The following is a 15,191-nucleotide window of genomic DNA, read 5'->3' as shown; positions in this document are numbered from 1 at the left end:
TAAATGCTCAATCATATAATTGTGCTGGAATCAGAAAGGACTAGGAAGTGTTGATTGCGTCTGGTGCAATAGAACTTCTAATAGCATAGAGAGTCAGGTCACTCACCAGGTAACATCTAGAGACAGAGCGCTTCAGGGCCTCACGGGGTGCGTCTGTGTAGGCCTTGTCCGCTATGGGAGGGAGAATAAGAGAGAGCCATACAGACAGAGCCATACAGACAGAGCCATAGAGAAAGAGCCATACAGACAGAGCCATAGAGAAAGAGCCATAGAGAAAGAGCCATAGAGAAAGAGCGAGAGATTTTGCTGTGATGACATGATTGGTGTTCTCGTACTGAGTGGGTAGCAGAACTGTGAACTGAAATAGCATGTGTGTAGAGTGCCAGTTGGGAGTGTTTGTTTCAGTGACTCTTTACCATCAGCCTGAGAGTGAAAGACGACCACAGACACTGTGGTGGAGGGGTGGAGGGGCTTGGCCACTTGCAGCAGCAGCTTGGCGGCGGAGAAGGAGGGCGAGAGCGACGGCAGCTCCTTCAGAGTGACGTTGGCAGGCAGAGCCGGGTCCAGGGCTACCATGGGCGCTGTGATACAATGGGACAGCAGACATTCTGGCTTCACACTGCAAACAGAAACACAGACATATAAAGAGAAAGAAAAAAAGGTCACAAAACATCAAGATGGTGTCCACAACTCCAGTCCAACATCACTACTTCCACCAAACCACTATGGCTAGTGCAAAACCCTGCTCTGTCTCGCTGTAGTTTGTACCACTTGCACAAGGCTTCCTTTGTGCTGTGGTTGCATCTCACGCCTTAATGTCTGTGGTCATAAGCCACCTGTTGTTGCAGATTGGTTGACAACACTGAGACCCGTTCTCACAAACACTCAGTTGAGAGAGAAACAGGAAATACCAGCAATGATGTCAAAAACCCTTGATCTTAGACGACCGTAGCTTGTGTCTCAATAAGATGGTTCATCATCAGCTCCCTGCCCTTAGAGTTTGGAAGCATCCATATTGAGCTAGAGATGTAAAGAATGTATGAAAACCACAGTAAATCGACAGTAATGTACAGGTGTTTCTATCTTGTCACTCACCTGTCCTTTGGCAATTCAGTCGGATCACTTGCATTCTTCCCCAGCCGTTCCCTAGGGTGAGAAACAGTCCAGAAAGTCAACGCACTGATCCGTTAACGCATGGAATGTTTTGTTGGGGAATGTTCTAGTACTGTGATTGGAAATCGACCTTTGAACTAACAGAATCTCCCTCGGGCAATATTAGTTAACTACATATTTGGTCCCCTAGTCTACACAACAGGATGAATGGGAACGATTCAATCATGTAATGTGAATAAGTACCCGCTTCCTTTACGTGCTAATAACATTCAGCGGACCACAGTAACTCTCTATCCGTCAGCCATTTGCCAAAACAAATATGTTCAGCTTGCAATCACGTAATACTATTTCTGTAGCCTAACGTGTGTAACGTGCAACTGAAGTCCCAGTGACCATGTGCAGTACCTCAGTGTTCTCTGCTCTTCCTCCAGCTGCTCTCTCACACCGCGTAGCTGCTTCATCAGGTCTGTGTCCGTGCCATTCACCCAGGTGTACACCACATCTATGGGCATGGGCAGGCACAGCCTACAGCGGCACAACACCATAGAGAAGATACATGTCAGTTTCAAATCAGTAAATAGACAAAAGGAAGGATATGGAGTAGTGAATTGAGACAGTGAAACACTGGTTATCCCTGTAGTGGATAGCACATGGGCAGCGAGGGTTACTCACCGAGTCTGGAATGATTTCCCAGCTACATTGTCTCTATATGAGTCAAACAGTACATGGTACTGATCCCTACTCCACTCTACCACCACCTACACACAGAGAGGGGGATGATATTATTAACCACTGAATGTATTGTATACTTCAACATAACCAGCCAGAACAAGCCGTGCCTTACTTCACTTAGTGTAACATCTCTCTCACACACACACACACACACACACACACACACACACACACACACACACACACACACACACACACACACACACACACACACACACACACACACACACACACACACACACACACACACACACACACACACACACAGCGTTTGACAAGGGTTAGCTTGTTAGCTAGCTAAGCTACTTACTTCTCCAAACTGGAAGGCAGAGACGATCATGAGGACTATCCCTCCAAAGCAGAGGTACAGTCCATAGCGATGGGACAGACAGGTGTAGGTCTGTCTCTGCAAGAGTTTCAGTACTGAATTGATTATCACCATGGTTCTCCTTTGCAATCCATATCTCTTCAGTCATTCACCGAAGACGCAGGAGCATATCGGAGTTAATATAAAATAAACACTACAAAACGAAAGATGTCTTCTTTGTCACATGACACCTAGCAAAAACTGTCAAAGCACATAATCAAACATTGCACTTCCTTTATGGTGATGATGCGCCTTGACTCAAATGTTCCGGGTGCTGCTTTAAAAAAAAACTCTATAACGCCCTCTATCGACTAGGAGGAGTTGTGCTATACATTTTGCGTGTGTGTCCTATGCACAGAAATACACTGAATATACCAAACATTAGGAACACCTTCCTAATATTGAGTTTATTCCCCCGTTTGCCCTCAAAACAACCTAAATGAATCAGGGCATGAACTTTTATTTATTGTTATTTATTTTATCATTTAAGTAGACTGAGAACACATTCTCATTCACAGCAACAACCTGGGGTATAGTAACAGGGGAGAGGAGTGGGGATGAATGAGCCAATTGAAAGCTGCGATGATTAAGTGGTCATGATGGTACGAGGGCTAAAGAGGGGAATTTAGCAACCACAAAGAGTCAGGACAGCCGTTTAACGTCCCAACCCGAAAGACGGCACCCTACACAGGGCAATGTCACCAATCACTGACCTGGGGCATTGGGATATTTTTTTAGACAAAGGAAAGAGTGTATCCTACTGGTCCTCCAGCACCACTTCATGCAGCATCTGGTCTCCCATCCAGGACCAACCCTACTTAGCTTCTACAACATCAACAACACAAAGGAGCTGATCATGGACTTCAGCAGACAGCAGAAGGAGCACGCCCCCATCCACATCGATGGGACTGCATTGGAGAAGGTGAAAAGCTTCAAGTTCCTCGGGGTACACATCACTGACAATCTGCACCGCCCGCAACCACAGGACTCTCCAGAGGGTGGTGCGGTCAGCCCAACGCATCACCGGGAGTACACTGCCTGACCTTCAGGACACCTACAGCACCCGGTGTCACAGGAAGGCCAAGAAGACCATCAAGGACCTCAGCCACCCGAGCCACGGCCTGTTCGCCCCGCTATCATCCAGCGAGTTCAGTACAGGTGCATCAAAGCTGGGACCGAGAGAATGAAAAACAGCTTCTATCTCAAGGCCATCAGACTGTTAAATAGCCATCACGAGCCGGCCCCCACCCAGTACCCTGCCCTGAACTTAGTCACTGTCACTAGCAGGCTACCACCCAGTTACTCAGCCCTACACCTTAGAGGTTGCTGCTCTATGTACATAGACATGGAATACTGCTCACTTTAATAATGTTTACATACTGTTTTACGCATTTCATATGTACTGTATATACTGTATTCTAGTCAAGGCCATCCTATTCAACTAGTGCTGTACATGTACTATTCTATCGACATATTCTTCAGATATACTACATATTCTCTCCACATACTGTCCATAATGTCTATACTCTGGACTCCGATATTGCTCATCCAAATATTTATATATTTCTTAATTCCAATCTTTTACTTGTAGATGTGTGTGTATTGTTGTGTATAGTTAGATATTACTGCACTGTTGGAGCAAGGAACACAAGCATTTTGCTACACCCATAATAACATCTGCTAAATATGTGTATGCAACCAATACAATTTGATTTGATTTGACAAGGGGATGAAAGCATTCCGCAGAGTGCTGCTGGCCCATTTTGACTCGATTGCTTCCCACAGGTTGTGTCATGTTGGCTGGATGTCCTTTGGGTGGTGGACCATTCTTGATACACACAGAACACTGTTGAGTGTGAAACACACAGCAGTGTTGCAATTCTTGACTCAAACCGGTGTGCCTGGCACCTACTACCCAGCTCAAAAGCACAATCTTTTGTCTTGCCCATTCACCCTCTGAATGGCAACCAAACACAATTGAATGCTAAAACATCCTTCTTTAACCTGTCTCCTCCCCTTCATATACACTGATTGGAGTGGATTTAACAAGTGATACCAGTAAGGGATCATAGCTTTCACCTGGATTCACCTGGTCAGTCTGTGTCATGGAAAGAGCAGGTGTCCTTAATGTGTTGTATACTCAGTGTAGAATGGATGCATCCCTCTGCAGGCCTACCCAATTAGATTAGAATGAATAATGAACAATAAAGTTGAAAGAAAGAAAGAAAGAAAGATATTTTGGTTCAGAAGCAGATGACAAACAAAAATGGTGTTCGTGTGTGTGTAGCCATTTTATGTAAAGCTGTGCGTCTTATTTTCTGTTACATGCGGAAATGATCGGAAGAGGTACCGACGTCAGCCCACACTCAATTTAACTGAAGTTCAATACTGTCTAGACCACGTGATTGCAAAATACCAGTTTACAGTATAGTTTACAGTAAGAGATGTCACTTTTTAGGTGGCCGATTAGACAAATTCTAATATTACTTCAAATCTAAACTCTGAGAAATATTGCCAGAGGGATTTTACCTGTCAGTATTCTGCATCGTATGTATTCTTTATAACTTGCACAAAGGTCGGTCTGTCTGCGTGGTAACTTGTCCTTATTGCTGACAAAATGTTTTGGTTCTTGGAGGGAATATGCTTTTTACCAACTTTTTTGGTCATCTGGTCATCAAGCACGTTTATTGTTTCCTACCTAATTGCATTGTTCGAGCATGATGTGGATGTTATCTTCCCCTATATAAGGTAAGATTATGAATATTTATCAGCAGCCTGAGCATTTTTATTTTCCACGAACTTGCCGTAATAATAGCGTTTACTTATTATTATTTAAATCAGTGGGGGTATTGGAAATAATGTTTCTTTATTTCCACTCATCAAAACCGGCGATATTAACGGAAATCATATCGCATTTTTGCAACAAAAATAAATCAGTTTCGTTTTCCCCACCACAAGTTGAATGCTGTATTTGGCTGGTTCCCAGTTCACAGCTGTGTAGTCTACAGCGTGGGGGCCTGTGAACCCCTTAATGTCCGGTGTGTGTCCTCACTTGACATTTAAACAGCTTTGTTTATTGAGCAGATAGACATTTAACACATATGCAAACTAAACATTACTAGGCATACATAATGAATAATGGTTTTACAAATTAGCGCTCTATTCAAACGATCAAAGCCCTCTATTCAGTCATATCTTCTGTAGATATACCCGAATTATTTGTTTGTCATCAAATGGTATGGTTTCACAATTGAAATGCAATTGTCTATTTGGTTAATATATTATGCCAATGGTATGATTCTGCTTTGATTACATTTTTTGATTTAATAACAAATCATATCACTTTCTGTTCAGTTATAATTCAATATGTATAATGATTTTTTTATATAATGTATTGTTTCAATTAAATCCAAATTATTTAAAAGGACTTCCAGACATGGCATTAATACACACATTAAACTTGAACTATTCTTTCTTTAGTGACACTGGGGCTGAACCCCCAGAGAGCTGTGTCTTTGGCTTGATGACGGTCATCACTGCATTTGCAGGTGAGCACAGAAAGACACTAAAACCACGAAAGGGCTTTTTGTCTTAGTGTATCGGAATAGTTCACCCAAATTACATATTTGGTTTCCTTACCCTGTAAGCAGTATATGAACCATGTATGACAACAATCCATGCTTTGGTTTAGTTTCCTTGGCACTGTTTCCACATGCTAATGTCATGGGACGATATTAGCATTTTTTTCATGTATCATGTTCAAATCATCTATAAGTGAATTTGTTGAGCTTCACACTTAGTTTTAGATACTTCTGGATGATTTGGACATGACACCCGAAAAATACTAATATTGGTCCCATGATTTAAATGGGATTTGTGCCACAAATGCTAAAACATTGCCATGTGGAAACGGTGCTAGAGGAACTAAACCAAAGCATAATTTGCTGTCATACCTTGTCCATAGACTGCTTACTAGGTAAGGAAACCAATGTGTTATTTGGTCATTTGGGTGAACAATCCCTGTGAGAAACTCCATGGGTTTTTCCAGGTCAGAGACAATGCCAAGAGTTTAGTCACACTTCCCATTTTTTAGAAAATGAAAGCAGAAATGCATGGTCAGATGGGGCTGGGATAAATGGTATGATATTCTATTATTAAGTTTCACGTCACTACGTTTGTCTTTCTTTTTGACCTATTTTTTAAGGTGCAAATAAATACAATATTGCAGCAGGTTTTTACATATACCTACTGTGAGCGTATACTGTCTAAATGTGGAAAGTGCTAATGAAAACATCCACTCCATGTGCCATGACAATTCCTCTACAGGTACGGCCACCATGTATGCCAGATACAAGTTTGTGGAGAAGCTCAATGAGACAGCAGGTGGTGTGCCCCCAGTACTGAACCAGGCTGCTTTCTGGATTGGAATGCTTTCTTGTTTGGGGATGTGTTTTGTCGCTACTTTCCAGGTAGGTTGCCACGGTGCACAAACGTCAGTTCAACAACTAGTTTTGATTCACATTTGGCTGAGTTGTCAACTGACTTGAATTCAACAAAAAATGTCACCATCCCATTGGGCACAGAACTCCATTCAATTTGCCTATTCAACTTTGATTCAACCAGTGTGTGCCAAGTAGGATGTAATTGGATTTAAGATAAAAGTTGGGTGAAAACCAATCAGTTTTCCATGTTTATTCAATATCATCACATTGAATTTCATTATTTAAAATTCTATGTAAACAACATTGATTAAACCAGTTTTTGCCCAGTGGGTTGTCACCCCTTTAGTGAGAAGATGGGGGGGGGTACCATTAAGTGACAGTGTGGTATTCTATACATGATCTCTCTGGCATGTTCTTTTTCCCAGGAGACAACGATTACAACAGTTCATGATGCAGGTGCATTACTCTTCTTCGTTTCTGGTGTTCTGTACACCATCCTCCAGTCCATCATATCCTATAAGGCCTTCCCCTATGGATGTTCCTTGGCCTTGTGTCGTCTGCGCACAGGAATTGCAACCATTGCCTTCCTGGCAGTTTTCCCCAGTATCCTTGAAAAGAATAGTAACCCTGAAGGATTTTAATCATGAATCATCATTGTTTTATCAAAGAAAATATCTCCTTCATTTTCCATCCAGCTGTTGTCTGTGCTGTCTTCGTGACACAAACCACACTGCATAGAAAAACAGAAGACGAGGTACAGTATGAGCACATCTTTACCAAGAACACCACTCAAATAAACAACAAAGATGGATGATATTCTGGATCCATATAGACTTCATAGGCCAGAGAATCTATACGTGACCATATCAGTCTCTATCTGACTCTCCCTGTCACTACAGGACAATGTGTTCCATCTGGTGAGTGCTGTGAGTGAGTGGATCGTGGCCTTCAGCTTCATCTTCTTCTTCTTCACCTACATCCACGACTTTAAAGTGAGTTTTCAGTCACCGCTCTGTCATTGTGGTGGGAATGATTCTCCTTTTCTTCTCCTTTGTTTGAGTGTTTTTATTTCTCTTTGTCCTGTTTCTTACAGAAGTTTACTCTGAAGCTGAGAACACAGTTTGTGGACTATTCCTGATGAAGCATTGATTTGAACCTTTTAATCTGAATTTTTACAAAATCAAATTTATTTTTTCTACTTTTATAAAGCAAATGTATATGAGATTATCTGAATGGTATGATTTTTTTAAAATATATACTGTATCCATTGCAACATAGCCTCAGTCTTAGCGGTTATCCACAAAACAAACACATCCTGTGACATCCTGGGTTAATGACAGCGTTAACCCATTGTTCATCCTCTGGTGGTACAAAGGTCAGTATTGCGCAAGAAAATCACAAGATCAAGTTAATATAGAAACTTAATTTCACACATCACCAGTTCATGGATAGAGGCTGTATGTACTCTTACCTACTCCAATGTTAATCGTTTGATACTACTATGTAAATATTTTTCTAGTTAGGTATTTTGCTCAAGAAAACCTCTTTCTCATGGTATTGAGGCATATCTATGGTATACTGGTATACCATTGTAATAAAGTAACTCAGAATACATACAGGGCAACAGTATGTGTGACGTATTTCTATGTTACAAACACAGTGTTTGAATAAGGTGGCCACATATCTTTAGCCAAAATGTGTTATTTATTTTTCAGGCTAAACTGCATAAACACTACAGGCCATACCTGTGAACATTAGAAAAAGGTTGAGTTTAAGCATCAGCCAATTAAACTCTGACATAGTGGCAAGTGATCAACGTCTACATATTAGCTGTTCCCATTACATACAGTAAGTTTGCACATTTTGCACTATGCTAACCTCACCAGGTGGCTGTGATAATTTCCTGTCGGAAATTCCCTATCAGCCAATTCAAATCGTTGATGTAGTTGGACGTGTTCATGGAAGTGTACATTTAACATTTACATTTAAGTCATTTAGCAGACGCTCTTATCCAGAGCGACTTACAAATTGGTGAATTCACCTTCTGACATCAGTGGAACAGCCACTTTACAATAGTGCATCTAAATCATTTAAGGGGGGGGTGAGAAGGATTGCTTTATCCTATCCTAGGTATTCCTTGAAGAGGTGGGGTTTCAGGTGTCTCCGGAAGGTGGTGATTGACTCCGCTGTCCTGGCGTCGTGAGGGAGTTTGTTCCACCATTGGGGGGCCAGAGCAGCGAACAGTTTTGACTGGGCTGAGCGGGAACTGTACTTCCTCAGTGGTAGGGAGGCGAGCAGGCCAGAGGTGGATGAACGCAGTGCCCTTGTTTGGGTGTAGGGCCTGATCAGAGCCTGGTGTACTTAACTGTAGTACAACAGCGCTTACTGATAATCAAAGAAACTACATCACAAGTGTTTGACTGACTGGTCAAATTGCTCTGTGTAGATTTGTGGCAAGGGCTCAAATCTCACTCAAGTTCTTGTCCGCCTTTGAAATGTAGCATTCCATTTACTGGGTTAGCCGTGTTGAGAAGGGACATAGCCTACAGCCAACAGCTTGAAAAGGAAGATTAATAATAATAATTAATCATTCATGATTGTAGTTTGCCCTCTCCTTATCATCCTACAGATGGCTCTATGGCAGTGATTTAAAATAAGTTTGTCATGATTCCAGTCTCGAGCCCACGCTACAGTCTTTAATTAACGGAGGAAGACACTTGACTGTATCCGTATCAGATTGTGAATTATTTATATTTGAAAAGGTCATCTAACTCTCTGGTTAGCATTTTATGTACTATAGGAACTCAGTAATATAGCTATAGCCTACATTCATTCACATCAGTTAGTATCCGCCTTTTGCTATATAACCTATTAATGCACACGTAACATTGTAAGGTATACTTCAATTCCACAATGTTTGCAATAGGCTATTTGTGACATCGATTAATTCAATGTAAAAATGCAGACCGGCACATAGGCTACTGGCACTGCTACATACATAATGATCACGACTATAGTATATGCCAGTGGCGCAACCTTCACTGTTTCACATGTTTACCCCCCCCCCCCCCACATTCTGAAATTTCCTTTTTGCCCACCCCAGTTTTATCGTTGGAATGTGATACAAAACAAGTTAACGGGCGCCTCCGAGTGGTCGGTTTAGCTGTTTCACAGATCAGACACGGACAGAGTAGGATTTGCTCGGTTTCAAGGGTGTTTATTTATATTATAATTCAAAAAGAAACGGTCTCCCCCATGAGACCCTCTCCGTGATACAAAACTGCACTCACTCCTGTTATCTCTGTAACCATTACCAACTATATGGGAGTCCTTTCTTCCCCCACTCTCTCCCTGTGTGCTGCCCTTCTGACAGCTTTATGGGCCTTGCACAGCTGGTGAGCAATCAGCCCTTGATTACTCACCGACTCCCAATCAGCCCTTGATTACTCACCGACTCCCAATCAGCCCCAACTGGTCTTGGCCGGAGAACCCGTCGAGACCTGGCACGTCCAGCAGATGGAGCATCGCCTCGTGATGTATACACAGTCTGTCACCAGGCCTCGATGAGTCTCCCCCTGGTGGCTGACCTGCTGTACACCACAATATATATTATGTCCCCTTCCACTTCGAAAAGCAATGTTGCGTCCCTGGTATAGGCTGGATTACATACATGTGTAGCAGTGGAGGCTCCTCGGAGGAGGAAGGGGAGGACCATTTAAAAAGTTATAATATGGAGTGAAAACTACTCAATATAATCACGTCACCACATAATTGATTAAAACACACTATTTTGCAAAGGTCTACAGTAGCCTCAACAGCACTCTGTAGGGTAGAATCATGGTTTAGCCTCTGGGTACGTTGACGTCAATACAAAACCGAGGAGGTTCACGGTTCTCACCCCCTTCCATAGACCTACACAGTAATGACAACTTCCGGAGGATGTCATTGCAACATAACCTCAGTCTTAACGGTTAACCACTAAACAAAACATATCCTGTGACCAGCAATTTGAGAATTTATTGGGTTAAGGAAATATGTAACCCATTGTTCATCAGCCAGGTGGTACAAAGGTCAGTAATTGAGCAAGAAAATCACAAGATCAAGAAACTTAATTTTACCCATCACAAGTTTATGTACACTTACCGACTCCAATGTTGACAGTTTTATATTAGAATGTAAATATTTTTCTAGTTAGCTATTTTGCTCAAGAAAAACTCTCAGGGTATTGAGGCATATATATGGTATAACTTTGTAATAAAGTAACTCAAAATACATACAGGGCTACTGTATGTGTGAAGTACTTCTATGTTCCAAACACAAAACCCAAATAGTGTTTGAATAAAATGATGTCCACATATCTTGAGGCAAAATGTGTTCTTTATTTTTCCAGGCTAAACAGCGTAAACACAGATATCAATGCTGCTTGCCTTGCGCTTGAGAACAAAGAGATTTCCAGTCTAACACCGCTCCAGCTACCCTCTTTCATAATCCATTGAAAACTCCCATCACTGCAGTGTTCAGTCCAGAGACTACAAACAATGTGAAGATGATTTGGATCTCTGAGCATTTGGATAAAAAGGGATGTAGTATAAAACTATTGGACTTAAAGGCCAAGGCATAATGCTTCACAACAGTGGGATCCAAGGGCCTGGAAGGCTTGTTAACATGGTTAGTCCACACATGGTTAAATCTGGGATTGAGTGCATCATTTTAGAAGATTGAGGTGAATTCCCATTAGGTACTACTGTTAATTTAGTCTACACAGTACCATTGCAATTGACACATTGCTCACAACTAGTAGTGTTTTTTTCCATGATATATTTCCCCAAAAGTGCAATTTCCTTAATTTGGTCTTCACATTGTTCCTGGAGTGAACAGTTACATTTCACAGCTTAATGTCTCAATTAAAAGTGACGAATCGGCCAGAGAACAGTCAACATTTCTGTAGGACATCCTTCATACAGCAGTTGTAGTGTAAAAATAGTACCCCATCAAATGTTCTCACAAACATTATTATGGACATGAGATACAACATATCACCCTCTCACAAGTGTAACATGCAGACATCACTGTCAAAATAAAACAAATGTGACTAAAGCACAATTACATTGTCTTTTAGCAGACACTTATCCAGAGCGACTTACAGGGGCAATGAGTGCCTTGCTCAAAGGCAAAATGACTTTTCTCCTAATCGACTCGGGGACTCCAACCAGCAACATTCCGCTTACTGACCCAACCCCTAGGCTACCTGCTGCCCCATAATCTCTTTCATTGGAATGTTCACATGATATTGACAAAGGGGCAGAGGCATGTTTGCCCAGTGCAGTCTAAAGAAAATAATGATCAATTACTAATCGATTATCTGGTTGATACTTTCCCATGGTTGTCATTCTATCCGTTTTACTGCTAAACGACATAAAGAAACACCATGTTCATGACCAATCAAATGTGTCAGGAGAAGAAATGGAAACAAAAATATAACATCCACACGATCAGTGGCTGACCTGGATACAGACATTATAAACTGTCTCGTTTACATTCACTCAATCTGCAATGCATTTCAGATACTTAATCTGCCTGCTTTTGTAAGTCCCATGCATCCCTGGAGATCATCCACAGACGTGGGACTTTGTCTGGTAGCACTGTAGTTCTGCCTGTCAAGCACACACTGGCATCTAGTCCTTCTGTGCCCCTGCAGCAGCACAGTGGAAAAGGCCCGGAGCACAGATGACAGGGAAGGAAGTTCCCTATAGGCAGCTTCATGGCTAAGACAGCAGATCAATCGCTGAAAGATGACTCACTGCCATCGTCACCATCATCTTGATCTAGTGTGTTCTTTTTGACGGCATCAGGCACAGGTGCATCGGGTGTGCTGCAAACAGAAACATGTAGGAGTCGCCATTGTTACCTCGAATACATGTAGGACCACCATTTTATGACATCAGAAAGATTAAGACGTGGGGTATAAAACAAAAAGTATTGGATTACGAGGTATGAGAATACAGATATTACTTAGACGTAATGTAAGCACACTCACTCAAGCAGGTTGGGATCCAAACCTTCCTGGACCATTTTATTCTTTATCGCCATAACTGGAACACCCTGTTTTTGAATAGTTTTCTAAATTACGGATTTCATTGAACAGATGTTATATTCTGTAGAAATGTGAAAATGTAGAGAGACCCACCACTTGCACCATCTTGAGATATCTGGCATAGCGTGGGTCCTTGGTCACAGTCATCCTACTGTCTCCTGCTGCCTCCGCTGCTCTTGGGTCTGGTATGTTTGGAGAGGCCTACAAGGAGAGTCAATACTGCAATTCAGTATTTCCATCATGCACAAATATACCAAGTCTTTAAGTTATTGTTCCATCAACATGGATATGTTGAAATCCCAGGAGGCTGGTGGCACCTTAACTGGGGAGGACAGGCTCGTGGTAACGGCTGGAGCGAAATCAGTGGAATGGTATCAAATACATCAAACATGGTTTCCAGGTGTTTGATGCCGTTCCATTTTCTCCCATTCTCCCTTGCAGATTTTCTCAAGCTCTGTTAAGTTAGATGGGGAGTGGCGGTGAACCGCAATCTTCACGTCTTTCCACAGATGTAATGGTATTCAAGCCTTGTCTTTGGTTGGGCCACTCAAGTACTTGGACTGTATGCTTAGGGTCATTGACCTGTTGGAACGTAAATCGTTGCCCCAGTCTAAGGCCGTTTGCAGGTCGTCCACCATGCTTCACAGTAGGGATGGTGTTTGACAGGTGATGAGCTGTGCCTGGTTCACTCCAAACATAGCGCTTTGCATTTAGGCCAAAGAGTAAAATTTGTCAGATCAAATAATCTTATGACTGCAGTTTTTCAGGTGCCTTTTTGCAAACTCAAGGTGTGCTGTCATGTGCCTTTTTCTCTGGAGTGGCTTCCGTCTGGCCAGATTGGTGAAGTGCTGTAGAGACTTGTCCTTCTGACAAGTTCTCCCATCTCAACCAAGGAACTATGTAGTTCTATCAGAGTTGTCATTTGGTTCTTGTGACCTCCCTGGCCAAGGTCCTCCTTGCACGTTTGGTCGGATGACCATCTCTAGGCAGCGTCTTGGTAGTTCCATATTTTTTCAATTTCCCAATTATGGAGACCACTGTACTGTTGAAAACTTTCAACACTCTAGAAACAGTTTCATACCCTTCCCCAGATATATGACTCATCACAATTATATCTTGGAGATCTATGGACTTCATGGTACAGTTCCTGCTCTGACATGCACTGTCAAATGTTGGCCCTTACATAGACAGGTGTGTTTCTAAATCATGTCCAAACAATTCAATTGGCCACAGGTGGACTCCAAAAGTTACTGCCATCTCAAGGGTTGGCTGCACCAGAGCTCAATTTGGAGTGTCATAGCAAAAGGGAGAGAATACTTACAGAAATATCTCATTTTTGTATTAAATTTCCAATAAATTATCAAACATTTCTAAAAACATGTTTTCACTTTGTCATTATGGAGTATTGTGTGCATGATAATTTTTATTTAATTTAATCCATTTGGAATTCAAGCTGTAACACAAAATGTGAAATAAGTCAAGATGTGTGAATACTTTCTGAAGGCAATGTACGTGTGTGTGGAGGGGGGAGGTACCTCAGGAGGTTGCAATGGCACAGCCACAGCTATAGGGGTCTCTGGTTGACTTGGAACCAGGACTGGACTGTTGACCTCCGTAGCTGGCCGCTGACCAACACCCTCCACCCTGACATCCTCCAAACCAGGAATAGAGGAGAGCTACATAGGACAAAATCAGCACGTACTGACATTATCATATTGGTATGCCCAGAGCAGCAAAGAACATAACAATACAACAACAAAGACATAGTAAAGTCCCATCGTATTGTATACAAAACACATATATGAGCTGGGTTACATACCTTTGCTTCCAAAATGCTGAGGGTAGTTTCAATCTGCTGTATCCGAAGAGATATGCATGCAAGTTTCTCTTCGCAAACTGTCGAAAAACGATTGAGGAACCGAACAGTGTGCACAATGAACTGGTTGAGATAGGCAACGACTCTCCTCTGTTGTATGGCTGGGACCTGTGACCATATCATTCAGTATCATGGAAAAACGGCAATGTTTATTTACTTACAGAGATGGGGAGTTCAAAACAATTTACTACACACACTCATTAGATACAACATTTACTTGATTAAATTATTTGGCTGGGAGTCATTCAGCTTGTTAACAAAACAAGCTAAAGCTATCATGGCTAATTTAGCTACAGTAGCCACCAAGATATCTTCGGCTACGAAAAACACTTACCTTGGTCAGATCTATTCCCGATCCCACAATCGGTAAACCGTCCTCGTCCATGTTTTTATCGTTATAGCAAACTATCGGTTAACTCGCGATTACTTTGTTTAATAGTAATATTTTACTGACAATCTGCAAAAGAGAGATGGGAAGTATAATACGCTTCAAGTTACTTCACAGTGATCCAAAACGGACGTCATTATTATTCTGCTCTTCCGGGTATATCAGCCAATGAGGTGCTT

The 15,191-nt window shown here is 42.0% G+C and overlaps 3 protein-coding genes across 3 annotated transcripts in view; 1 reads left to right on the top strand and 2 right to left on the bottom strand.

Moving 5' to 3' along the window:
- The window catches only part of LOC135515845 (N-acetylglucosamine-1-phosphotransferase subunits alpha/beta-like), a 33,892-nt gene extending 31,438 nt beyond the window's left edge, over positions 1 to 2,454 (bottom strand). Inside the window, exons 1-6 of the mRNA XM_064939632.1 lie at positions 2,156 to 2,454; positions 1,786 to 1,871; positions 1,519 to 1,638; positions 1,096 to 1,146; positions 417 to 619; positions 107 to 171 (exon numbers count right to left, since the gene is read on the bottom strand). Of these exons, the coding sequence (XP_064795704.1) occupies positions 107 to 171; positions 417 to 619; positions 1,096 to 1,146; positions 1,519 to 1,638; positions 1,786 to 1,871; positions 2,156 to 2,287 (657 nt within the window). The 5' untranslated portion in view covers positions 2,288 to 2,454. The remainder of the gene's footprint in view (positions 1 to 106; positions 172 to 416; positions 620 to 1,095; positions 1,147 to 1,518; positions 1,639 to 1,785; positions 1,872 to 2,155) is intronic.
- Positions 2,455 to 4,554: 2,100 nt separating this feature from the next.
- dram1 (DNA-damage regulated autophagy modulator 1) lies at positions 4,555 to 8,270 on the top strand. Its single transcript, XM_064939622.1, has 7 exons — positions 4,555 to 4,960; positions 5,693 to 5,760; positions 6,539 to 6,681; positions 7,080 to 7,257; positions 7,350 to 7,408; positions 7,554 to 7,646; positions 7,748 to 8,270. The coding sequence occupies exons 1-7, from the start codon at positions 4,830 to 4,832 to the stop codon at positions 7,790 to 7,792; spliced, it is 717 nt and encodes a 238-aa protein (XP_064795694.1). The 5' UTR covers positions 4,555 to 4,829; the 3' UTR covers positions 7,793 to 8,270.
- Positions 8,271 to 11,013: 2,743 nt separating this feature from the next.
- Positions 11,014 to 15,164, bottom strand: LOC135515841 (WASH complex subunit 3-like). Its single transcript, XM_064939621.1, has 6 exons — positions 14,959 to 15,164; positions 14,568 to 14,732; positions 14,284 to 14,424; positions 12,842 to 12,949; positions 12,692 to 12,756; positions 11,014 to 12,526 (listed from the first exon to the last, which is right to left on the bottom strand). The coding sequence occupies exons 1-6, from the start codon at positions 15,007 to 15,009 to the stop codon at positions 12,433 to 12,435; spliced, it is 624 nt and encodes a 207-aa protein (XP_064795693.1). The 5' UTR covers positions 15,010 to 15,164; the 3' UTR covers positions 11,014 to 12,432.
- Between the last annotated feature and the right edge of the window lie 27 nt (positions 15,165 to 15,191).

This window comes from Oncorhynchus masou, chromosome 27 (genome assembly GCF_036934945.1).
Source record: "Oncorhynchus masou masou isolate Uvic2021 chromosome 27, UVic_Omas_1.1, whole genome shotgun sequence".
Classification (NCBI taxonomy): Eukaryota; Metazoa; Chordata; class Actinopteri; order Salmoniformes; family Salmonidae; genus Oncorhynchus; species Oncorhynchus masou.
The sequence above is the reverse complement of the archived record's forward strand: the minus strand, read 5'-3'. Positions and strand labels throughout refer to the sequence as shown.

Coding starts and splice junctions, on each gene's coding strand:
- dram1 (XM_064939622.1), top strand. CDS start 4,830: ATGTTTTGGTTCTTGGAGGGAATATGCTTTTTACCAACTTTTTTGGTC. Junction 6,682..7,079: donor GTTTTGTCGCTACTTTCCAG/GTAGGTTGCCAC, acceptor TCTTTTTCCCAG/GAGACAACGATTACAACAGT. Junction 7,409..7,553: donor ATAGAAAAACAGAAGACGAG/GTACAGTATGAG, acceptor CTGTCACTACAG/GACAATGTGTTCCATCTGGT.
- LOC135515841 (XM_064939621.1), bottom strand. CDS start 15,009: ATGGACGAGGACGGTTTACCGATTGTGGGATCGGGAATAGATCTGACC. Junction 14,733..14,958: donor CGGGAATAGATCTGACCAAG/GTAAGTGTTTTT, acceptor ATATGGTCACAG/GTCCCAGCCATACAACAGAG. Junction 14,425..14,567: donor TCAGCATTTTGGAAGCAAAG/GTATGTAACCCA, acceptor TGTCCTATGTAG/CTCTCCTCTATTCCTGGTTT.